The sequence below is a fragment of the Eurosta solidaginis genome, chromosome 2 (assembly GCF_040869045.1).
Source record: "Eurosta solidaginis isolate ZX-2024a chromosome 2, ASM4086904v1, whole genome shotgun sequence".
In the NCBI taxonomy this organism is placed as follows: Eukaryota; Metazoa; Arthropoda; class Insecta; order Diptera; family Tephritidae; genus Eurosta; species Eurosta solidaginis.
The window spans coordinates 153,751,192-153,778,435 of record NC_090320.1 but is presented as its reverse complement, the minus strand read 5'-3'; the positions used below and the strand labels follow the sequence as shown (position 1 = coordinate 153,778,435).

Sequence of the window (27,244 nt, the reverse complement as noted above, 5' to 3'; positions counted from 1 at the left end):
CGAAATCCCTTGCCATGGAAAAAACAACGAACCATGCCACAGCGTATATGTTGGAACAACAAAAGGCAAACTTAAAACTCGACTAGCGCAACACAAATCGGATTACAAATATTGCCACCATACTGCAAACCAAAAAACTGCACTTATGACCCACTGTACTGAAAACTCCCACTCACCAAAGTTTCACAAAGCTACTATTCTTCAACAAGAACAACATTATAGAAAACGATTTACTCTGGAAATGCTTCACATTATTAAAACACCAACCAGCAAACGAATGAACTACAAAACGGACGTAGATAACTCCGCTAGCTTCTATAGATATTTGTTGACAAACAAACGATCAGTGATAAACTCCACGTCAAGTGATACACACGTGTAAAAAAATGTATGTGAATAATTTTTTAAAAATTTTTATGTTAGAAAATTTGTTATTTATTTATTTATTTTGTTGTTTTTATGTTTTGTAGTTTTCACCCTGAAGACGATTACCGTTTGTAATCGAAATATATTGGTAATATATAAAAAAAATCCTTGTGTTTTTATTTCAATTCGGACCTGAAGCCAGCTAGCAAAAACTGATTAGTTAACAAAAAGGTCGCCAAAATCAAAATTTAAAAAAATGAAAATTTTCTAGTTATTTTTAAAAATTTTAAAAGTGAGAATAAATTTATTTAAATATATAGTTTAATCAGTTTGTTTTAATCACGCTATTGCTTGTGAAGTGTTATTGTGAAGTACTTTCAAGTAATCTAATAAAGGCCATTTTGCATTATTGAATATTGGAGTTATTTATTCAACAGTTTAGTGATTCGAATGATAGCAGAAGTGGAATTTCCCTAAATTCGTTACAATATATATGTTCTGTGTAATTAACTATTGTTATTGTTTTGTATTCAGTCCTGATGATGACTTCAGATTGAATTCGAAATAACGACCAATTTTAAAATTTATGAATATAAAACAAACCAAAAGGAAGTTTTATTCAATAACCGCGGCCAATCAGCTCAACAAATCTAATTAATTGCAACATTTAAGGATGTTAAATTTTATCAGAATAGGGTTCTTCAGTTTGGTAGTTAAAAAAAACTTCTGGTAACACTACGGACTCATTCAGTCTATGTGAGGCCCTCATGGGCCGGCCAGTTCAACCTAACCTAATCTATCTTCATAATCTAACTCCGTGAGTTTTTTCACGTAATAAATGATTTACAAATTAACTTTTATAAATTATTTTATATAAACTGCTACACCCTGAATGCATATGGTTTTAAAAATTTCAAACGCAACGTGGAAGTTCAAAGGGTTATCCAATTCGAGTGAAATTTTACACGGCTTATTTTTAGCCATTATTTATTATATTCTGCCCGACAAAGCAAACTTTTTTTAATGGACAGCTTAAAACTGTATTTTTTTTTATTAAGATGGATCTTACAACTTAATGTACAAATTGTTTTTGTTTTTTAGGTGGATCTTACAATTAATGGGAAACAAATGATTTCAAATTTTTTATTTGACATTTGTGAAGCGACGCCCAATTTTACACTGGCCAATCGAAGAGATGAATGCATGAAATATATCAAAGAAAAAGTTGGAAGCAACAGGGTCCTGGTAATATATTATACAAATTAAAAGCCGCCTTTAAAAGAGAACTGTCGGTTTAAAACTTCATTAAAAGTATGTATAATTCAGAAATCTCATTTTGAAACCGCAGATATATTTTTCTGCAACGTTAGTGAGCCAGTGTGTCTACTCGAGTTCGGACTCTTATAAAGAACGTGTGTGATACGTCAAAGCAATCATATATACAGATTACTGCAAAATCTGTTGGTATCTTTATAACTCAATTACGGATGAACCCAGTTTTAAAATTATTGTTGCGTTTGATTCGTAAAGTTTCGTAGATGGTTTGTAAGTGCTTAAAATTCCGTATGTGGAGTATTCCAAGGTTGGCACGGGACAAATCGTATTCTTTAAGTTTCGACCTAACTGAAGGCAAACTACTAATAACTTTTTTACAAATTTTATTAAGTGTATTAATATTGTGTGGTACATGCATATCTAAATAAAAATAGAAAACTTGTTTTTTTGAATATTTGTATATGTGTTCGGAAAATTCAAAATAAGCATGCGTTCGGCGGATAAATCACCCCAATTTTTTTATTACTTTGAGTCAGTTAAATTTCCACACAACTAATAATATTAAAAAAAAAACTACATTGGTAGTACTTACATCAAGATTAGTAAAAATAAAAAAATAAAAATAAAAAACAATTTTTTTCGAAAAAAAGTTATAGTTACAAATTAAATCGTTCGGTAACACCTATCATTTTTCCTATACTCTGTGCCCAATTTTTCGGTCGGGCGACAGCTATGTAGCTTTTTGGATTCAAGTTTTTACTTTGACCTGGATGTGACAACATTCCAGGAAACAGCGAAGTCGATCGTCCTCACTCAATTAATTTATATCTGCAATTGCTATGTAAATGTATATTTTTGAACAATATATGTACATTTTTTCTTCGCCAAATACATGGGAAAATGGGGTAGATGCCACAGATTTAAAACTTGTGTATGTATGTCTTATATATATGGATTTTTAATTTTTATATAGAAAGTGAGCGTTGTAAAAGGCTTTGTGATAATTGTCTAGGACAATTCTATTTGAAAAGAGAAAGATGGTTATGAATAATATCACAACCTCTTCAGCCGTTTTTTAAATTGATGCAAAGATTTGCAAAAGGGTCGAGCGGCCGTAGTAGGCATTGCGTCGCGCTTTTTTTTAAGATAGTTAAATACAGTTTTTAGTCAACCTTACGAAGTTTTGGATTGTAGCTTTATAAATGGCGGAAACATCTGGTTAAGTATTAAATTATCACATAATTATATTTCATTTTGAAATAATATTTATTTTTTACAGGAGTATTAGTCGCGGTCAGAACAAGTAGTGTGTTGAATTTCATTACAATACATTTCTTTAAATGAAAGTTATTGCCAAAAAAAAAAAAAACGTGGGAAAATGACCCCCCGGACAAATAGGCTGACGTATAGACCCATAAATGGATGAGCAATTTTAACATACACTTTTTTTTTCGGATGAGACTACCGGTTTTTGGTTGTCTGAAATAGGATATAAAAGAAAAAATAAATTTAAATTAATTAATTTAAAAAAAAGGTTAAATTAAACGGTTTTATTAAAAATAATACTTACATTAAGTAGTAATATTACTAAAAACTAGAAAATAATTAGGTCCTAGGTACTAGTCATCACACTCATCATCAATATAGGGAGTTGATCAGAAAAATAAATAGAAGCGTTGGGCGCGTGAAATTTCTAAAAACGTGAGGCGTAGCATAAACTGATTAAGGTTCAGTTGGTTTTACTTATACCAGTTATTACAGGAAGCTCATTAGCAACAAAGTAACTAAAGTGTTGCGTGTGGCCTTAGTCAGCGAGATTGACTCAAACGGAATAAGCAGATATTATGTTACCGTCAAACTGTTGCGCGTGACCTGAGTCCGCAATATCAGCACAACATTGTTTCCCACAGGGACTGCTGCGAGCCACCACCTCAGCTTGCGACCGGTGTTCTGGGCAATGCAAACATCGGGGAGGCGATTAACGAGAAATACAGGGAGAATCCCTTAGGATATTTATTTCCGGGCTCTAAAAGCCCCTTTGTGATATCCTTTTGGCGACAAGACCAAGTGACTTGCCATCTGCGCTAGCACTTGCGCATGAAGTTGAGGCAAACCATGAGAGATACGTATTTGGGGAAAGCTTCGCTGCCAGGCCAATTGAGGGCGCAATGAAGGCCGAGAACGGTCAAAGACCCCAGCGGGTTAGGGGGTCAGAATATCCCTGCGGTAGGTATGCCTGTCGTAAGAGGCGACTAAAATACCAGATTCAGGGGCTGCGTAGCGCAACCCTTCAGGTTGCCAGCGCAATATATATAACTTCTTCACCGATGCCCACAAGAACCCTTATTTTGTTAGGCAATACAGTAATGATAGCCCACCTAGCAATCAGGTTCAGGTCGGAAATAACCAACAACAGGGCTGCGTCGGCTGCGCTTCCGTTAGGGTAAAGTAAGTTAGCGTTTTGTTATTTAAGTTCAGTTTCCTGCAGGGGCTCAGAGGAGTTATTTATTGACCGGTCGACAAGGCTTACGTGATTTATTCAATAAAAGTTATCCTGTAATAAAAACGCAACCAATTTGTTGACTATTTCACTGAAATGATCTTAAAGGCTTCCATAAAGGGAGACTCTTTTGGGATAAGGGGCGTCCAACTATTTAAACAGGAGGACAATTGAAGGCTATAATTAGTTTACGATAATATCAGCTGGGAGGAGAGAACATTGACGCATCGCTTGGAAGTGGAATAATTTCAAGACATCGCATAGAAGTGAAATATTTTCCAGGAAAATAATGTACGTTGAGAGCCTTGATCGTGTGATATTGTTAGAGTTCTTTTTTGATAAAAGAAAGGTGAAAAATGACAATAGCTGTAAAAGTAAAGTGAAAATTTTTAAAAGCAAAGCTCTCTTGGGGTTTCATATTGGTTGGCCGGTGTTCTGGACAATCCAGGAATTGAAGGGCGGACTAAGAAATTTTTATTTTTTCTTCCTCTTTTCTTTTCCCCCGGTTTTTGGTTTTTTTTTTTGGTACTTGAGCTACCCAGACCTAAGCGATCTGATTTCAGAATTTGAAAATAATAAAAAAGGAGATAGAAAGATGAATGAGGCCCAGCTTTCGCAAATAGTAAATGCAGCCGTTTGTGCTGCTTTAGAGATGCAGAAAAAGGAATTTGAGGATAAACTCAAGGTCATGAAGGACCAGATAGAACTTGTGATGAGTTGTTGGATGTGATGAAACCCCTACCAGAGTTTAGCGGTAAATCCGAGTGTTACGCGTCTCGGCGGGAGGCAGCACATAACGCATATGCAATTTTTAAGGGCTATGACGGCAGCTCAAAGCATTATCAAACCGTCACTATCGTTAGGAACAACATTCGAGGTGCTGGCGATGCCCTCTTATCATCATTTAGCACAGTACAGGGAGAATGTCCTTAGGGACTCAAAAAGCCCCTCTGTGATATTCTTTTCGCGGCAAGACCAAGTGACTTGTCATCTGCGCTAGCACTTGCGCAGGAAGTTCACGCAAACCATGAGATATACGTCTTTGCGGCAATCTTCGCTGCCAGGCCAATTCAGGGCGCAAGGAAGGCCGTGAGCGGTCAAAGAGGAATTAAAGAAAACAAGGAGAGTTCGCACAATAGGGTGGGCACCGATACCCAGAAGAACCGTAATTTTGTTAGGCAATACAGAAATGATAGCCAACCCAGCAATCAAGTACAGGTTGGAAATAACCAACAGCAGGGATTTAGGCAGAATCAGAGCCGCAGAGTGGAGATAGGGACGTACAACCACGACAGGAGCCAATGGACGTGAATCCCTCGTTTTACAAAATCAGAATCGTGACCGTTGCACAGGACCAAAATTCCAGAGAGTGAACCATTTGGAGCAAAACAATGAATCAACCACCGAATCATACCAGAATATGGCCGATACTGTTGCCGAGGACCTGGATTTCGAGGAAGTGAATCTTTTAAAGGAAAAGTCCCTCTTGTCATGGATTTCGTTTTCATTAGGGGGGAGGGAGGTAAAGTTTCTGATAGACACAGGCGCCTCTAAGAATTTAAATTATAAAACCTGTTGATGAGAAATCCATTAAAATGGGGTCATATGAGGAATCCATACATGGATCGACCAGGATAACGAGCAAATGCTGAGTAAGATTGCTTGGGGTCGGAATTCTTTATTCTGCTGGACCTTAATCGATTTGATGGAATCGTGGGCCTTGTTGTGCTTAGCAGGGTAAATGCGAGCGTTAATCTGAAGGAAAATCGTATAGAATACGATTCTGGTGAGGGGTAAATTCCGTTCCTTGGGGGTGAAGATGTTAGACATCTCCAGCTCCATACCGAGTCAGTCCCGGTGAGCATGAATGAAACCCTTAACGCTATGATCAAGCGTATGTCTGCTGTCTTTGCAGACCCGAACGAGAAACTGCCATACAATACTAATATTGCGGCCACAATTCGTACTAGGGATAATGAACCAACCTAATTCTACCCTTATCCATTGGGTGCTGGTGAGTTTGAGAGGAAGGAGATTGGAAGTCTTCTTCAGAGTGGCATTATACGGCGATCACCAACACCGTATAACAACCCCATCTGGGTGGTGGAAAAGAAGGGTCTCGATGATGATAAGGTGAAAAAACGATAGAGGACTCATACCCCATACCGAATGAGGGGGCATACATTCAAATTTGGGAAAAGCCCAACATTTTACAACCCTAAATGATGCGGCGCTTTCCTTGCAAAATGTCCAAGTGAAGAAAATGGTAGCACTAGGAATTTCGTTCCTATTTAATTCACTTTATTTGGTACTTTTGCCTTATTCCACTTAAGCGGCTGATATATGCGTTAAAATATGCACATAGTTTCATAAATCTAATTATTAGGCAGCTTGCAATTCTGCACTATTCTTCTTGTAAGCACCCTCCGTACACATGACTTTAATTTCACGTTTGTATGTACATATATTTCTAGCCATTTAAGGCTCTTGAATTTCGGCAGGGCATTGCATTTACTCAAAAATTTGTCTTCACCTTCACACTCAAAAATATTTTTTTTTTTTTTGTGGAGGGAATATTCCAGGTAGACCTGGTTTTCCCGGTTAGGGTTAACGGTGGAATAATTCATGAGGATAACCTTCGTTAGTTGAAGTACCTTGATATTGTTTTGCTCCTTTTTCTCTTCTTTTCCTCTTTCTCTTTGTCCCTCTTCTCTTGGCTTATGATTCCTTTTACATTTTTACTTTTCTCTAGACTACTGACGCCGGTGCTTCTTATGACCTTTGTATTAACGGACGGTAGGGTCTTGGACTACGCACATTCGGACTATCTCCCAGTTGCGGACGGTGACGTGGTTTTGTGGGATATTGATGACAGCGGACCTCGAACAAAGCGACAAACTTCTGAAAACGATAATGGGACCAACAAGACATTCGCGTAGCCTAAACATTTTGGGAACTGCTCTCAAGGTTGTAGCGGGTACGTCAGACTTCGACGACTTTCAGAAGGTGACGATAGAACTCGACAAGCTTAGGGATAGCAAGTAGCAATAAATTCAAAGTTTCATGAACAAATTACCGATTTGACGGACGCGGTAAATAAAATTTGAAGGGTGGAAAAACTGGAACGTATTGATACCTGACACCTTTATGAGATCCTTTTGGCCAGAAATAGAGCTATCATTTCAGATTTAGACAATATTATTTTTTCCATCACTTTGACACAGCTAGGGTTATTAGACCCAACAATATTTGATAATACGGAAGTTGATTCCATCTTAAGGATCGAGTCTATCAGCAATTTAACACTAACCGATTTGTTGTTAGTTTCTAAGTTTAAAGTATTTCATGACAATAATCTTTTTCATTTCCTAGTTAAGTATCCAATGCATTCATTTGTAAACGCAAAATTGTCGCACCCGTGGCGCACAACAACATAATGCTATCACTTCGAAACAATGCCGTAGCAGTCTAGGGTGAGGGGGTGTATTCCCTGGACGAATGCACAGGAACAACTATGAGGTTCTGTAGAATGTCAAAAATCTCGACTTGCGCGCGGCAACTGGTGGCTAGTTTGACAGCGAGATGCAAAACCACTTTCGGAAAGAGTTATCACAGGAATCTCATTGCAACAAAGCAACTAAAGTGTTGCGTGTGGCCTTAGTCACCAAGATTAACTCAGGCGGAATAAACATATATTATGTTACCATCAAACTGTTGCGCGTAGCCTGAGTCAGCATTATCAGCACAACATTGTTTCCCACAGTGACTGCTACGAGCTACGACCTCAGCTTGCGACCACGGCGGCGGCTGCGCATCCGCTAGGGCAAAGGAAGTTAGCGTTTTGTTATTTAAGTTCAGTTCCCTGCAGGGGCTCAGAGGAGTTAATTATTGACAGGTCGACAAGGTTTACAAGATTTATTAAATAAAAGTTATCCTGTAATAAAAACACACCCAATTTGTTGACTTCTTCACTGAAAGAATCTTAAAGGTTTCCATAAAGGAGGAAACTTTTGGGATAAATACATAAGTATATAAAAATATCACTTGTAAAGATATTAGCGGCTGACTATCAATAAAAATTTAACGCGACCCACGCTTTTATTTATTTTTCTGATCAACTCCCTATATTGATGATGAGTGTGATGACTAGTAGTAGACCTAGGACCTACCTCATTATTTTCTATCTTTTAGTAATATTATTACTTAATGTAAGTAATCTTGTCAATAAAACCGTTTAACATACAGTTTTTTTTTTTTAAATTATTTTATTTTCAAGTTTCTGGTTCTTATTTAATTTCCTATTATATTTCATTCTATTTAGTTCATTTAGTGCCTCATTATTACAACGACTCTTTCCTGACAATTTTTTACAATATAACTCCTCAATACATCATCCTTTGTTCCAAATATGACACAAATCGGACCACAAAGACGAGTTTTTTGAATATCTCGATCCTTGCGGCACGGGATTACTTCGGGACATTTTCGGCATCCTTCCGGTAGCATTTCTGGATTCCGTCTGGGTCATTTCGGGACTATTCCGGGATAATTTAGGGTCCCTTCCGGCATCATTTCTGGATAGTTTTTGGGATCCGTTCGGTATCCCGTGAGGGCTATTTCGCGATCATTTGGGGACCCCTCAGGGATCATTTCTGTATAATATTCGTATTTGTCCGGGATCTCTTCGGGATCATTTCGGGACTATTTTGGTATAATTTTAGGACGATTCGGGGATCATTTAAGGACTCTTCGAAACCGGTAGTTCAGGATTTCTTGCACATTATTCATAACTAAAATTCGGTGTGTTTTATCTTTAATATCTAATACAGCTTTTTCGTTTTATTTCTGATTTTTTTTAATGAATCCTGTAACGAACTGCTATAAGTATAATAAATAAAATTTTGTAATGTTTTAACCAACTTATTACCCGAAAAAGCAACACTATTTTCATCTAAAAAATTCTCTTTTGTTTAACTAATTGTAGTTTCACTCCTTTGTTCTATGAATAGATAGTAATTCATTCGCCCCTCTCATTCAATTAATTTTACTTAAAAACAAAATGTATTTTTGTAATCCGTAAAAACTGTATTGTACTATTCACGTAAGCGTGCCTCTCAGGTTATCAGCTCATTTAGTTCTTTTTTTTTACTCTATTACAAAAATAAAAAAACATGAGACAAAAATAATTTTTAAACGGATAACTTGATACGCAGGCTAATGTCAATGGGCCATATATTTTATTTTCTCCTTGCTGACGGGGCCGTCAAGGCTAGTAAGTCAAAAACAAAAGAAAGTGTTCAATAAACTGTTTGCTTATTTTATTAGTACATTAAAATCAAACAAAAACAAAATAATAAAATTTCAATTTTTTATTCAATAACATTTTTAGTGACGTGAAAAATAAAATGTCCTATATTCAATGCCAAAGTAATACTCGTACACTATATAAAAATAAGTTTTATGTAAATATTAATATTTTGTATGCATTTCTTAGTTTTTTATAACCATTTAAAATCTATTTGGCATACTTCTAACAAGCTTTTCACAAAAGCCGTGCTCAATTTTTTCCCATTCGTCCTGAAGGAACTTTTTCATGTCTGCCTCTGAGCTTATTGTATGTATGTTGGCTAACTTTTCCATCGAGATAGTTCCACAAATTCTCTGGACTCTGGGCTGGTCTATCCATGACATGCCGACAATTATATAACAGCAAATTCCGCACATTATAGGCCTTGTGCTTTGGGCCATTGTTCTGGTAAAAATGCAAATCTTCCCTGAGGCCAAGTTTTTCTTTACAAAGTGGCACTTTTTCTGCTAAGATAAACCTCTTGATTCATTTTACCGTCAATAAATTGCAATTCCCCGGGTCCAGATGCAGAAAACAAACCCCATGCCATTACTGAACCACCACCGTGCTTTACGGTGGGCTTCATATTCTTTGCAAGGAAGGCTTCATTCGATCTTTTCTATACATAGGGTCTGCCATCTGAGCCAAAGAAGTTAAATTTGCTTTCATCAGTGAATAGTACGTTCTTACAAAACGAGAAATCTTTCAATTGTTGGCAAATCGCTGTCTTGCCTTTCAATTACGTTCGTTTATAAGGGGTTTTAGCGTTGCTCTTCTGCCGTTGAAGTCGGCCTTATTCAATATATTTCTCACTGACTTATTTTGTTTTCTTGATTTACCGACAGGGTGGATAAATGATGTATATTGGAACGATTTTCCGTCAGCCCTTGTCAAATTTAGTTTCGAGACAAACCGGTGTAGTCGTTGAAACATCATCAGTGTCGATTTTCGTTCTCCGGTGTTTGTCCGGTTTGTCTCGAAACCAAATTTGACAAGGGATGACGGAAAATCGTTCCAATATCTATCTATAAACCTTATAAAATAAAGTCGCTAAATGCCATGTATGCACATAACTTCACACAGAATGCTCCGATTTTAAAACGGTTTTTTGCATTTGAAAGCTTTCCTGGAAGTAGAAATTCCTAACGGTCCTTCTGAAAGAATAACTCTGTTTTGTTCGATACAAAACGTTATAAAAAATTATTTATTTGATAAAATTCTACTTTTCTACTCCTAGGCTGATTTCCTTGCTCTATAAGAGGTGACGGAGGTGATAAAGCCCTCGGCCAACCTCTGCGGTCGAATGGAGTGATAAAGCCTCAAGACGAGTATACTCTAAGTACAAATGAAGTGAAAAAGCCTTCAGGTGTACTCTTGGTCGGTAGTGATAAAGCCTACCGACTCGTATGCCTGTCTCCTAATCTCTCTGAATTTCAATGCGAATTCGTCGCCCTTATATACTAATTTTTGCACGCAGGCAAACGGTTATTTTATAATAACAACTTTGAACTAATGGTATTAACAATATAAAACAACTGTTAATCCGGTAAATATTTCCTTCCCATGAATTTCCATGCACCATAATGCTCCTTATTGAATACAATGCCTTTGTACTTGCTCATACTGTGCTTTCCAGGCTTTGGTTTATATATTGTGTGTTTGTATATTTGCTTGTGGTCACCTGATTCTAATGTTGTGTTTTGCTTTGCCCAATGCTTCTGTCTTCTGTTGTATGGCGTGCGTTGGTGTGTTGTATGCTAGTGCGTAAATATGTATAACGAAATTTCAATTAGTAGCGGCGCTTATTTTGACGACTTGCTGCTGATCTTCGTTCACTTAAGTTATTATATATGTTGTATTTGTAACTGGGTACATTGGATTTTGAGTGTGCAAAGGGTTGATCGACCGCTGCATTTTTATGTTTTGTGCGTATCTACTTTCCAAATATTTAATGCATGTTAGGGTGATCCTATATTCAAAGTTTATGTTTGCGAAAAATGTGAATATTTGGCTTGCGTGCAAAAGTGCGCAAGTGTAGTTTATTCTTCAATTTAATAATTATAAATCCAATGTACAACAGAATATATGTATTTAGGGCATAATTCATAAAGGTATACATATGTATATTTCTGGTGCTTCATGCAAAAATATATATGTGATAAAAATTCAAGTATAAATTCCAAGTTATTTCCAAAGTGATAAAAATTCAAGTATAAATTCCAAGTTATTTCCAAATGTATGTTATTAGCAAAAATATATAGATATGTGTATGTTGTGAGGATACAAAGTCCTCGGCTTTGGGGTCCTCACACTCCCCCCTCACCTGCCGCAATGAGACCCACCGTCACCAGGTCGGTGCGCGTGATCCGTACGCGGAAGTGGTGTTCGCCCATGCTACTTCGTCGTCGCTGCCGTCGCTGGCCATCAGGCTCAATATGTCGCTGCTTTTGTCGTTGAGGCTGCCGTTGACCCCGCTGGCCTTACGGCTTAATATTCTGCTGTCGTCGTTGTGGTTGAGGCTGCCGTTGACCTCGCTGGCCTTACGGCTCAATATTTCGCTGTCGTCGTTAGTTGTTGGCGTTTCTCTGCCCTTTCCGTCGGCGGTATGTGTGATGCCAGTCTATAAAATAAATGAAAAACTGGTGGATTTTCCTTAGGGTGTTCCCACCGTGTATGGTGGATTTAAAAAAAAAAACGTGGTATATCATGCGCATAGTTAAAGGGTATGTTTAAGGGATGTTTATGTAATTGTGGTTAAAATTTACCGAGCTTTTAATGGTTCATTCGACTTCCGAGTACTTCTTGATATGAAATTTCTTCGTGTATGATTTGACACTGTCTCGGTTGGGCGTGTCCGTTACTACCGATTTCATCCGGATTGAAGTAGAATCTTACAAAATAGTCTGTAATTCCGCAGTTGTCTCGGGGTGTGTGTTCGTTTAAGGCTGCCATAGCGAACTGCCTTCCCAGGTGTAATCTTGTTCCATGCGCCGGTTCTCTGGCGATCTGTAATTTGTTTTCTGGAAATATTCGTACCTGATTCTCCGCAATGTTTTGTACTTGACCGTCTCTGTATGCTATCAGCTGTTGACTTGTACCTTGGTTCTCTCCGTGTTGTCTCTCGGTCTCTTCGCTGACTCGTGTGAGCGTACCGCAAATGGCTACCTCGCTGTTATTTTTCTGTTGTTGTACCTCGGGCTTGTTGTTTGCTGTTCGATTGGACGATTTTGACGCGGTTTGATCTTCACTAGCGTCCTTTTTGTATCTCTCTTTATGACTTTGCTTCCTGGATTCGTTGTTGTCGGCGGCATCGGCTGCGTGGTATGCTTTCAGCTCACTTAGGTGGGCTGTCCTCCTCCTTCCTCTGAAGACTTTGTCTAGCTCTACGATCACTGGTGACACAAAGTTCATTACCCGGTGAGGTCCACTGTACCTTGGCGCTAGTTTGGCTGCAAAGTTATCCGCCGCTTTTGACAGCTGATGTTCCTTTACCAGCACTAGGTCGCCTATCGCCGGTCGCCATTGCCTTCGTCTTAAGTTATAATACTTCGCTTGCTCCATAGATGCTGTCTCTTGCTTCCGTCGTACCATCGCGAATATTTCTTTCATCCTCGTTGACTTCTCTCCTGGGTTCGCTAATTTCTCACCTGTACCAAATGTCTGCTCATCGTAAAGGCTGTTGGGGATTCTCGGTTCCCTCCCTTGTACTATGTATGCTGGACTGTAACCTGTCGATTCACATACACTTGTATTCAATGCCAGCGTTATCTCTGGTAACAACTCATCCCATGTCTTCTGCTCTTTTCCCGTAAATTGTGCTATCATCCTCTTGATGTTCCTGTTTGCCCTCTCTGTCGGGTTCTCCTGCGGTGTGTACGGTGCCGTTAATTGGTGTTTCACGCCAAGTTCCTCTAAAAATCTCTTAAAACGTCTGCTGATAAACTGTGCTCCGTTGTCCGTAATAAATACTTTTGGGACGCCGAACCGTGCCAAGATCCTCTCTCGAAATCCTCTTATTAAACATTCTGTCGTTGCCTTTCTGATTGGTACTACCTCTACCCATTTTGAAAATTTGTCTAGGAAGACTAATGCCATCGTGTTGCCATGCTTCGATCGTGGCATTGGACCAACAAAGTCTGCACAGACTGTTGCCCAAGGCTCCTCTGCAATCTTCGTTAGCATCTTACCTGCGGCTGGTTGTTGACTCGGTTTGTAAATTTGACATGTGTGACACTGCTGTACGTACTTTCTTACATCCCTGAACATTCCTGGCCAATAGTAACGTGTTCTTGCTCTTGCTATCGATTTTCGGATGCCCATATGCCCTGCGCTCGGTGTGTCGTGAATCTCCTCTAGCACTCTGCGTCGCTGTGAAGTCGGGACACACAGCTTCCATGGCACTGCATCTTCGCCATCCACCTGACTTCCTATGCGTCTGTACAACTTTCCTTCCTCGATAACGTACTCTGGGAATTTCTCCGGGGCCTTCCTTACATCTTCCATCTTAGCTTTAAGCCACTTGCACTCGTCTTTTCCGTCATCCATCGTCAACGTACCCAACTGCTCGTCCATCGGTTGTCTTGATAATGCATCTGCCACAACGTTCAACTTTCCTTTTCGGTACTGTACGTCAAATGAGTATTGCTGTAGTTCCAGCGCCCATCTCGCAATCCGACCAGTCGGGCTCTCTATCGCATTCAACCATTTCAACGCTAGGTGATCTGTTATTACTGTAAACGTGTATCCTTCTACGTACGGCCTCATTTTTCGTATTGCCCACACTATTGCCAAACACTCCTTTTCTGTTGGTGAGTAGTTCATCTCTGCCTTGTTTAACCTGCGGCTTGCGTATGCTATTACTCGCTCTTCGTCGCCTGAACCTTGCGTAAGTACTGCACCAAGACCAAAATCACTTGCATCCGTCTGTAAACTAAACTTCCTTGAGAAATCTGGACAAGCGAGTACCGGTGCCTGCGTCAGTGCTGCCTTAAGTGCTTCGAATGCCGATTGCTGTTCTTCAGACCACCTCCACTTACTACCTTTCTTAAGCATAGATGTTAACGGGTGTGATACTTGTGAAAAATCCGGCACGAATCTTCTATACCATGACACAACTCCTAGAAAACGTCGTAACTCTCGTATATTCTTCGGTGGTTGCAGTTCTTTGATGGCTGCTATCTTGTCTGGGTCGGTATGGATGCCTTCCTCGCTAACGACATGACCTAGATATTTTAACCTTTTCTTAAAAAACTCACAATTTTCCGGGTTTATCCTCAGGTTCGCTCTATGCAGCCTTCGAAATACTTCTGTTAAATGTGCAATGTGCTCTTCCAATGTTTTGCTTGTAATGATAATATCGTCGAGGTATGCAAACGCGTATGGCTCCAGTTCTGGTCCTATGACACGATCAAGTGCTCTCTGAAAAGTTGCTGGGGCTGAGTGCAAGCCAAATGGCATCACCCTCCATTGGTATAGTCCACGCCCAGGTACTGTGAATGCGGTGTATTGCTTGCTGCTTGCTTCCATAGGGATTTGCCAATATCCATTTTTCAAGTCGAGGCTACTAATAAATCTCGCGCTTCTTAATTTGTCCAAGATATGTTGTATACGTGGTAAAGGGTATGCGTCTGGTACTGATCTTGCGTTTAGTTGGCGGTAATCTACGCAGAGTCTCCATTTTCCATTCTTCTTCTTTGCCAAAACTATGGGTGCGCTGTGCGGGCTATTCGATGGTTCGATGCAACCTTTTTCGATCAGCTCGTCGACTTCCTTGTTGATAATTTCTTGCATTTTCGGATTCTTCGGATAGTACCTTTGCTTAATTGGACGGTCGTCTCTCATAACTATTTTGTGTGTGGCCACGTTGGATACTCCTGACATCTTTGCAAATACCTGTAATTCTTGGTTCAGAAATTTACTCACCGCATCTTATGTCTTGCTAGTTGCTATCGCCGCCATTGGGTTGTGTTCCTTGAAATCTTCGCTATTTGTTTCGACCATAGTTGTACATGTCACTACCTCTTGCTTCCGTTCGTCTACTCTCAACGTTATTTCTTGACCACCACATCTCATCTCAAAGTTTACCTTCGCCAGATAGTCCGTACCAATTACCACCTCATCGCCCAGTCCCGCTAGGATGAGCATCTCATTCCTCTGTACTTTATCACCCATTCTTAGTTCTGCATCTACCGCTTCTTTGATTATTATTGCTCTGCCATCGCCCATTCTTACTCGCGTCTTTAATTCCTTGAATTTGCCAGTTTTTAATCTTCTCGCCATTGCATCACTTATAAAGCTCCTCGTCGCTCCCGTGTTAATCGCTGCTACTGCTTCTTCTCCATTCACATACGTTGTTACCGATATGCGGCCCTTTGTGTATTTGAACATGTCTAATCTCTCCGAAGATCCCATCCCTCGGTTCCAACGTGGTCTCTGGTCGTTTCCCTGTGGCTTCCTACAACAATCACGAGTGAGCACGCCTATCTTACCACAAATCCAGCAAAATTCTCTTCTTATGCCTCGGCACCCGTATGAGAAGTGACCACCTCTTCCGCATCGTCTGCAGGCCGTTCTTGTATCCACATATTCTTGTTGTGGCTCTGACCTCTGCTGTCGTTGGATCTCTGCTCGCTCTTCCTGTCTTTGTTCTGCCTGGAGACACTGGTACTGACCTTCTTGCCGCCGTGGTATGAATGGCCTTGTGGTTGGTCGCATTGGTTCCCTGTCAGGAATAATATTTTCATAGTCTTGAGCTAAACTTACCAGCTCCTCAAGATTGCTGACCGCGCTTCGCTTTATGTATAGTTGGTACTCTCTGCGCGAGTTTCTGTAGATGCGGGTTAATTTCTGCTCCTCGGTGTAGCCCGCGTGACGCATGATTCCTTGTAGTGCCAAGACATAATCTTTAAATAGCTCACCTTGTCGTTGTACGCGCATACGAATTTCATCTTCCAATTGCTCTAAGTATCGGGAGCTTAGGAAGAACTTCAGGAAGTCCTTCTTGAAGGCGTCCCACTCCTGCCAATGCCGGTTGTTGTTCCTATACCATACTAACGCTTTGTCCTTCAACAACTCCGGCAGCGCTTTCGGAATTGTGTTGCGGTTGATTTCATACCCATCTGCTAGCTCCTCCACTCTTTCGATGAATCCTAGGGGATCTTTGCCTCCGTCGTACTTTAATCCCCACTTCCTTACTCTATCCATGGTCGTTGCATATGTGCCAGGCTGTTGAATATAATTTGTCATTGCGTACATACCAGGCTGCTGAATAAAATGTACCGGCGGTTGTCCGACCTCCAATTTATTGGGTGCACCATTTGCCTGCCTATCATTTCTTGGTGAATTTAGTTCGCTGTTTATCTTTGATGCTTGTGGATTTGTTAGCCGCGCGTGCCGAATCGCCAACTCTGTGAATCGATCCCGTAAATTCTCGTTATCCTTCTCCTCTTGGATGAATGCCGCCAATCGTTTTCTTAGCTCGTCAACCGTTCCGCCATCCTCTAGCCCAAATTCCGTGCTGTAGGCTACCAGATCCTCTCGAGTGAGATAGTATACCCACGATACCTTTACCATTGTTATGCTTTATATCCTCGTCGTATTAACCCAGAAGTGTGTGGATCTTGTTTCCCTCTTCGTTTCTGATGCTCTGAAAGTATATCTTAAAATTTGATTTGTTAACCTGCTCGGGCGCCAAAAATGTGACGGACTTTTCCTTGACTTTGCCGGGGTTGGTCTCAGTCCGTCCAGGGTTCCTAGAAGTAGAAATTCCTAACGGTCCTTCTGAAAGAATAACTCTGTTTTGTTCTATACAAAACGTTATAAAAAATTATTTATTTGATAAAATTCTACTTTTCTACTCCTAGGCTGATTTCCTTGCTCTATAAGAGGTGACGGAGGTGATAAAGCCCTCGGCCAACCTCTGCGGTCGAATGGAGTGATAAAGCCTCCAGACGAGTTCTAAGTACAAATGAAGTGAAAAAGCCTTCAGGTGTACTCTTGGTCGGTAGTGATAAAGCCTACCGACTCGTATGCCTGTCTCCTAATCTCTCTGAATTTCAATGCGAATTCGTCGCCCTTATATACTAATTTTTGCACGCAGGCAAAACGGTTATTTTATAATAACAACTTTGAACTAATGGTATTAACAATATAAAACAACTGTTAATCCGGTAAATATTTCCTTCCCATGAATTTCCATGCACCATAATGCTCCTTATTGAATACAATGCCTTTGTACTTGCTCATACTGTGCTTTCCAGGCTTTGGTTTATATATTGTGTGTTTGTATATTTGCTTGTGGTCACCTGATTCTAATGTTGTGTTTTGCTTTGCCCAATGCTTCTGCCTTCTGTTGTATGGCGTGCGTTGGTGTGCTGCTGATCTCCGTTCACTTAAGTTATTATATATGTTGTATTTGTAACTGGGTACATTGGATTTTGAGTGTGCAAAGGGTTGATCGACCGCTGCATTTTTATGTTTTGTGCGTATCTACTTTCCAAATATTTAATGCATGTTAGGGTGATCCTATATTCAAAGTTTATGTTTGCGAAAAATGTGAATATTTGGCTTGCGTGCAAAAGTGCGCAAGTGTAGTTTATTCTTCAATTTAATAATTATAAATCCAATGTACAACAGAATATATGTATTTAGGGCATAATTCATAAAGGTATACATATGTATATTTCTGGTGCTTCATGCAAAAATATATATGTGATAAAAATTCAAGTATAAATTCCAAGTTATTTCCAAAGTGATAAAATTCAAGTATAAATTCCAAGTTATTTCCAAATGTATGTTATTTGCAAAAATATATAGATATGTGTATGTTGTGAGGATACAAAGTCCTCGGCTTTGGGGTCCTCACAAGATATAGGCCAAAACGTGGACGCGGGTACCCCTAGAATGTGTTTATAGAATATGGATAACAAATGAAAGCTGTTGATGAGTGCTTTAGTACAGGGTAGTTTTCATACCTATTGGTGACTAGGGTCTCGAGATTGAGGCCAAAACGTGGACCCGGGTACCCCTAGAAAGTGGTAATACAACATGGATAACAAATGAAAGTTGTTGATGTGTGCTTTAGCACATGATAATTTTCATACCTATGTATTTGTGACTAGGGTCTCGAGATATAGGCCAAAACGTGGATCAGGCTAACACTAGGATGTGTTTTTACATTATGGGTATCAAATTGAAGCTGTTGATGTGTGCTTTAGTACAGAGTGATCTTTATACCCTGGATGACTAGGGTCTCGAGATATAGGCCAAAACGTGGATCAGGCTAACACTAGGATGTGTTTTTACATTATGGGTATCAAATTGAAGCTGTTGATGTATGCTTTAGTACAGAGTAATCTTTATACCCCTGGATGACTAGGGTCTCGAGATATAGGCCAAAACGTGGACGCGGGTGCTCCTAGAATGTGTTTATAGAATATGGATAACAAATGAAAGCTGTTGATGAAAGCTTTAGTACAGGGAAGTTTTCATACCTATTGGTGACTATGGTCTCGAAATATAGGCCAAAACGTGGACCAGGGTAACACCAGGATGTGGTTTTACATAATGGGTATCAAATTGAAGCTGTTGATGTGTGCTTTAGTACAGAGTAATCTTTATACCCATGGGGTCTCGAGATGTAGGCCAAAACCTGGACCCGGATATCGCTAGAATGTGTCTGTAATATGAATATCAAATGAAAGCTGTTGCTGAGAGCTTTAAAGTAATTTTCATTGTGATATTCGATTTAGTCGCATCAACCTGGCAAAACTGATAAATATGCATGCGAAGCCGAAATAAAGACATGAATTAATAATACCCACATACCTATTTACATACGTCCTATTCGATTTGCCTGAAATTTGGTATATAAATTTGCCTATATTAGTATTTACGGTCCTTTTTTTCCGGAAAGTAGACCAGAGACGGGCTGGGCCTGGGATTAGACTAGGACTAGGACTGAGACTCGGAGTGAGACTTGGACTCGGAATGGGACTGGAACAAAATACATACCACCATCTGGGACTGGCAATAAGGGATGAAGAAGAATGGGAAAAATTTCAGAGAAGAGAAAAGAGGGAAGGAGACTGACAAAGAGATAGAGTGAGACGAAGATAGAGATAGATGAAGCAAAAAAGACGGAGGGAGGAGAGAACAAAAGGATTAAGAAAAGGTGAAGAGGGGGGGGGGGGGGGGGGAGGGCAGGGTTAGACGGAAAAAGCTTATTAAAATGTATGCAGATAACCCAAATTTAGGGCAGAACAACGGTGTCTGCTAGTATGTACATATTTCTCACTGTTTGTGGGCAACATTTTTTTCCCAAAGCACTCTCGGCGATTTTTGCGAGTTTCGGTGCACTTAAAAATGGACCTTTTTGACTTGCCGCGGAGATTTTTCCATTTCCAGCAGTGTACAAACTGGTGATTAACATATCGAAAATTTAAATCGTTGCATATTTTTTCATTTTGCATAACAATTTTCTTGACTTTTTTGTTTACATATAAATACAAGGAATGACTTGGGGAAAATCTGAAATCAGTTCTAACTCCAACAAGATACGAGTTTTAAAGATTATTGAGGTAGGTGCATTCAACGATTTTATATGCAGACATAAAAGGAAGCAGAACAAACTGCCTATCATTTTTCTTTTTGAACTTTTGCTGATTTTGAAATCGTTTGTCGCAGTACAAATATTTGTCGATTAGTGACAAGCAAAATAGTAAAGAAAACGGCTACTCAAAATGCCAATACTCAAATTTCATACTATTTCTCAGATATTTCTGTCAATAAAACTCACATTTGCACATCGTTAGAAGTACAAAAATGTACTCATTTTAACGGCATGCAAATACATCGACGAATAATAAATAGATGGAAAGTTATATGCCAGTAGATGTCTCGCTTATAAAAAATTGGGGTTTTGGCCTCTAACTCCGGCTTTGAGAGCGTTTTCGAAATTTCAAATATGCAGATTTTGTGTACTCGACTACCCCTTAAACTTGAGGTACGTTCTGCAATATACATATTTTTAATGTCATATAGTGTTATTCATTGAGGAATAAAGTTCAAGGTCGCCAACATTTTTTTGGAATAAAGTATTCTGGTAGTGCTATCAACACTATATAATATCGATTCAGTCCGCTTCTAATGCAGGTTTGAATGCATGAGAATGCCCGTCAGTAACATGGTATAACACATAAATAAGTCGTAAAATATGTTAATAGCTGTGTTTTTTTTCACACGCGTATACGTTTACGTTTGCGCGTAAAAAACGCGTTTCCTCGCTTAGATAATGCTTAGGAGACCCATCTAGCGGCAGTGGTTAAATAACTTACTACAGCACAGAGTGTACCGAAAAGCGGAGACACAACCCTCTGTTGGCCATAGGGTATAACATATAGCTGAATGAGATGCGATGAATTGTGGATACACATAGAATCATAGAATTAGTGTAGAGGGTGAAACATACATTATTGAAATTTAGTTGGACACATTTTATGCGCAACAATTTCAGAGGTGTATTTAAAGTTTGACGCTTAGCAGTCCATTTAAAGTTTAAGCGTAAACGTCTATAGATGTAAAAAAAACACAGCTGATATCACAGTGTTCTCCACCATCTGATGAATGAGAACAAATATTCGAATTGTTCATTAGTTCAATGAGGTCGTTTGTTATAACAGAGTCACGGCAGCACTTCTTTAGTCTGAATTAAAACGATCTTACATAATAAGTTGATAGTTCTTTTAAAAAGCTGTGCTTAAATATATGCATCTATTACATAATATAAAGAAACATTAAATAACGTTAAGTAATTTTTTCGAATTAAATGTCATTCCAGCATTGAACAAGACACAGATCAATGTTATTATAATCATGTAAAGGATTGCGGAAGACATTCCTTTCAGCATTGTAATTCTGTGAATAAAAAGAAAGGAATATAAAAATGAATAATAAGTCTGGAATAACAAAAAGGAATAGTGACTAAAATTGCTTAGTCATTATTCCGGAATAAAGAAAACGTATTGCAATCCTCTGGGGCTGCAATGAAAGGAATAATTATTCTAAATGGAATGCATTCCTTAACAACTCTGGCCGTAACTGCTGCACAATTTGTTTTGTCTTTTTTTTTGTCAAAATTTTCTCCATTCTTAAGAAAACAATTTTTCATTTTTTGATGAGATTTAAGCCTTTTTGGGTTAAAATGCGTTCTTTTATTTGATGAGCTGAAGGCCAATTTAAATAGAATCACAATTTATTGTAGGTTCATAAGCGATTTTATTCAGGTCGATATTTCGAATTCATTCTGAATTCATCATCACGATCATTTAAATATGTTCCAACAATGTCGCTTATGAACCTTCAATAAATTGTGATTCCATAATTCTAAATTGGCCTTCAGCTCTTCAGATTTATTTTTATGAAAATTACTTGTCTAGATTTAGGTAGAGATTTCTATTGCGAAATATTATACACTGTTTTTTACGTATTTTAATAGCTATTTTCCTCATTTTTAATATTTTTGTTTAGTTGTATGTTATGTTGACGGGAAGCTACCCAAAAATCGATTTTAATATTACCCAATTTTGCAATGAAATTTGCGGACAAAAATAAAGGGACCTAATATAAAAGCAATAAAGAAGGGTTTTAGTATTGCCTATATATTATAAAATTACATTTTCGTTGTATTGAAGTTTTATTGTAATAAATATTTCCAACGACTTCAGTGTACAATATATGGGGTATTCCATCCTATTTCGACCAATTTTGAACCCGACCCCTTTAGAATTGGCTGAAAGTTTTTCTTCTTTTTCTAGCTTACGAAAGACGTTTTTCAGAATTTTTTCATCCAACTCAAAAAATGTTATGAATTTAAAAAAAAAACACCGCTTTTGTTTTCAAAATGCTATAACTTTTTCAAAAGTTGACCGTTTGTGATTTTTTTTTTAATTTGTTTTTAAATGTACTTTTCGGAAAAAATACAAATAAATTTTTAAAGCTTTTTTTTAATTTTTCAGTTTTTCGAGATTTTTCGAATTCGCCATTTTTTTTTCTCATAAAAAACTTCAATCAGTTCTGCAATCATCCCCACATATCCCGGAGTGGGCCGATTTTTTTTTTATTTTTTTTTTAATTGAAAAAAAAATTTTCAAAAATAATTTTTTTTTATCAACTTTATTTATATAACAAAAAAATGTAACAAAATGATTTTTAAGTATTCTTTCATATTCATTATTCATAATTTGTTACATTATTTTAAGAAAACTTACATGTTTACTGTGTCAGTCATTAATCCTGGTTATTTTAATCGTAGATTACCATAATATATAAAGAAAAGAATACTTAAAAATCATTTTCTTACATTTTTTTGTTATATAAATAAAACTGATAAAAAAAAATTTTATTTTTGAAAATTTTTTTTCAATTAAATAAAAAAAATATATAAAAAAATCGGCCCACTCCGGGATTAGTGGCGATGATTGCAGAATTGATTGAAGTTTTTTATGAGAAAAAAATTGAGAAATGGAGCCTTCTTCAAAATCGAAAGCCGATTCCCAAACTGAGGGGTCAAGATGAATGAAATTCGTAGATAAACTGAAATTTCCAAAAAATTCTTTCGTTCGTTCTGAGACAAAGTAACTCAAAGTATAATTAGTAAACGCGGATAAGTTTGAATAGCTACGCCCATTTTTATACCTTTCATGAAAATGAAATGGTATATTAATTTCGTCACGAAACCCAAAATTGTAAGTCCTTAAAGGGAAATAGATAGACCCACCATTAAGTCTACCGAAATAATCAGGATGAAGAGCTGAGTTGATTTAGCCATGTCCGTCTGTCTGTTTGTATGCAAACTAGTCCCTCAATTTTTGAGATATCTTGATAAAATTTGGTGAGCGGGTGTATTTGGATGTCCGATTAGACATTTGTCGGAACCGGCCGGATCGGACCACTATAGCATATATCCTCCATCCACCGATTTTTCAGAAAAAGAGGATTTTTGTCATATCTTACTCAATTTAACAGATTGCAGCTTCAAACTTCACCATATAATTTCGTATATTGCACATATTGTTGCCTGAAAAAATTGATGAGATCGGTCGTATATATAGTATATATCCCCCACAACCGATTGTTCAGATAAGAAACTTTTCGTAATTACTGCCCTAGTTTAAGAGCTAGAGGCTTCAAATTTCAACGAATGCTTACGTATATAGCATATATTATTGTCTGAAAAAATCATAAAGATCGGTGGTATATATAGTATATATATGGTGGTATATATAGTATATATATATATATTTTCGCAATTTTAGCCCCATTTTAACAGCTAGAAGCTTCAAATTTCACCGAATGCTTACGTATATAGCATATATTGTTGTGTGAAAAAATCATAGAGATCGGTTGTATATATAGTATTGTCACGGATATTAGCATCACTAAGCTATACCATCACTAAGGCCATGCTAAGCGATATTTACGTCAATAATCAAATCATGTATACACATATATAAGGCAGCTGAGAGATGTCACACACAGATGCATTTACTTATACGCCTATGTACGCGCGAGAGACTGTAAACTACAAACATTCACATCAATAATTCAATCTTTATGTATCTACATAACGAATAAATAATTGCGTCTACACATATGTACCATGTACGAATACGAGCAGCGGAGAGTCAATGCGCAAACACATGCATATAGCTGAGAAGTTTGAGAGCTCATGGACAATGCTAGTAGATTCTGGAAAAATGCGAAGGAGGAAACCAAAGGGTATAAAAGGCAACAGATGTAGAGGCGCTGTAATTCAGTTTGAGTTGAGCTATCAATCAGTTTGATTAAGCACGCGATCTGGCGGCCAATAGTAGAGTTTCATTTGAGTTATCAATCAGTTTGGTTATTAAGCCAGCGAGTAACAAAGTATAAGTGTTATTGTGAAGTACTTTAATAAAGGCCATTTTTCCATTATTCAATATTGGAGTTATTTATTCAACAGTTTAGTGATTCGAACTTAGCAGAGGATTGCAAATAAGAGGATTTGCAGAAAATTCGTTACAGTATATATCTCATACAACCGATTGTTCAGATAAGGAACTTTTCGCAATTTCTACCCAATTTTAACAGCTATAAGCTTCAAATTTCACCGATTGCTTACTTATATAGTATATATTGTTGTGTCAAAAAATCATAGAGATTGGTGATATATATAATATATATATGATGGTACTATATATATATATTTTTTTTTTAATTTCGGCCCCATTTTAACAGCTAGAAGCTTCAAATTTCACCAAATGCTTACGTGTATAACATATATTGATGTCTGAGAAAATCATTGAGATCGGTGGTATACATAGTATATATCTCATACAACCGATTGTTCAGATAAGAAACTTTGCACAATTTCTGCCCAGTTTTAACAGCTAGAAACCTCAAATTTCACCAAATGCGTACGTATATAGCATATATGTATTTTAGTCTGAAAAAATCGTAGAGTTCGGTGGTATATATATTATATACTTCATATAAACTGTCATTTTTGCCCCTTTTTTACGGCTAGAAGCTTCAAAATTCATCAAATTTCATCAAATAGTTACGTTTACGTCATATATTTTTGAAATACGTGATTCGTAGTCATAGTTTTTACATGCAGACCACAAAAAACGTGAAGTTTTGCATCGTTACACAAAGTACCTACCTATTTTTATACCTTTCATGAAAATGAAATGGTACATTAATTTCGTCACGAAAACCAAAATTGTAAGTCCTTAAAGGAAAATAGATAGACCCACCATTAAGCAAACCCGAAATAATCAGGTTGAAGAGCTGAGTTGATTTAGTCATGTCCGTTTGTCCGTCTGTCTGTTTGTATGCAAACTAGTCCCTCAATATTTGAGATATCTTGATAAAATTTGGTGAGCGGGTGTATTTGGGTGTCCGATTAGACATTTGTCGGAACCGGCCGGATCGGACCCCTATAGCATATATCCTCCATACAACCGATTTTTCAGAAAAAGAGGATTTTTATAATATCTTACTCAATTTAACAGATTGAAGCTTCAAACTTCACCGTATACTTTCGTATATTGCGCATATTGTTGCCTGAAAAAATTGATGAGATCGGTCGTATATATAGTATATATCCCCCACAACCGATTGTTCAGATAAGAAACTTTTCGTAATTACTGCCCTATTTTAAGAGCTAGAGGCTTCAAATTTCTACGAATGCTTACGTATATAGTATATATTGTTGTGCCAAAAAATCATAGAGATCGGTGATATATATAATATATATATGATGGTATATATAGTATATATATTTTTGTTTGCGATTTCGGCCCCATTTTAACAGCTAGAAGCTTCAAATTTCACCAAATGCTTACGTGTATAGCATATATTGATGTCTGAAAAAATCATTGAGATCGGTGGTATACATAGTATATATCTCATACAACCGATTGTTCAGATAAGACACTTCTCGCAATTTCTACCCCATTTCAACAGCTATAAGCTTCAAGTTTCACCGATTGCTTACGTATATAGTATATATTGTTGTGTCAAAAAATCATAGAGATCGGTGATATATATAATATATATATGATGGTATATATAGTTTATATATTTTTTTTGCGATTTCGGCCCCATTTTAACAGCTAGAAGCTTCAAATTTCACCAAATGCTTACGTGTATAGCATATATTGATGTCTGAAAAAATCATTGAGATCGGTGGTATACATAGTATATATCTCATACAACCGATTGTTCAGATAAGAAACTTTGCGCAATTTCTGCCCCGTTTTAACAGCTAAAAGCTTCAAATTTCACCAAATGCTTACGTATATAGCATATATTGTTGTCTGAAAAAATCATAGAGATCGGTGGTATATATATTATATACTTCATATAAACTGTAATTTTTGCCCCTTTTTTTACGGCTAGAAGCTTCAAAATTCATCAAATTTCATCAAAGTTACGTTTACGTCATACGTTTTTTTACGTCATATATTTTTGAAATACGTGATTCGTAGTCATAGTTTTTACATGCAGACCACAAAAAACGTGAAGCTTTGCATCCTCACACAAAGTACCTACCTATTTTTATACCTTTCATGAAAATGAAATGGTATATTAATTTCGTCACGAAACCCAAAATTGTAAGTCCTTAAAGGAAAATAGATAGACCCACCATTAAATATACCGAAATAATCAGGATGAAGAGCTGAGTTGATTTAGCCATGCCCGTCTGTCCGTCTGTCTGTTTGTATGCAAACTAGTCCCTCAATTTTTGAGATATCTTGATAAAATTTGGTGAGCGGGTGTATTTGGGTGTCCGATTAGACATTTGTCGAAACCGGCCGGATCGGACCACTATAGCATATATCCTCCATACAACCGATTTTTCAGAAAAAGAGGATTTTTGTCACATCTTACTCAATTTAACAGATTGAAGCTTCAAAATTCACCATATAATTTCGTATATTGCACGTATTGTTGCCTGAAAAAATTGATGAGATCGGTCGTATATATAGTATATATCCCCCACAACCGATTGTTCAGATAAGAAACTTTTCGTAATTACTGCCCTATTTTAAGAGCTAGACGCTTCAAATTTCAACGAATGCTTACGTATATAGCATATATTATTGTCTGAAAAAATCATAAAGATCGGTGGTATATATAGTATATATATGGTGGTATATATAGTATATATATGGTGGTATATATAGTCTATATATATATTCGCAATTTTTTCC

The 27,244-nt window shown here is 37.6% G+C and overlaps 1 protein-coding gene across 4 annotated transcripts in view; it reads left to right on the top strand.

Annotated features, from left to right (window-relative positions):
• bur (GMP synthase burgundy) overlaps nt 1-27,244 on the top strand; it is a 707,220-nt gene that overhangs the window by 335,242 nt on the left and 344,734 nt on the right. For 3 of the 4 annotated variants that reach the window (XR_010949680.1, XM_067766343.1, XM_067766341.1), the window contains exon 5: nt 1,468-1,611. The exons of the other annotated variant lie outside the window; for it this stretch is intronic. Coding sequence is in view for 2 of the 3 variants with exons in the window: in XM_067766343.1 (XP_067622444.1) it covers nt 1,468-1,611 (144 nt within the window). In the remaining variant the exon portion in view is untranslated. The remainder of the gene's footprint in view (nt 1-1,467; nt 1,612-27,244) is intronic. 4 annotated transcript variants of the gene reach the window in all.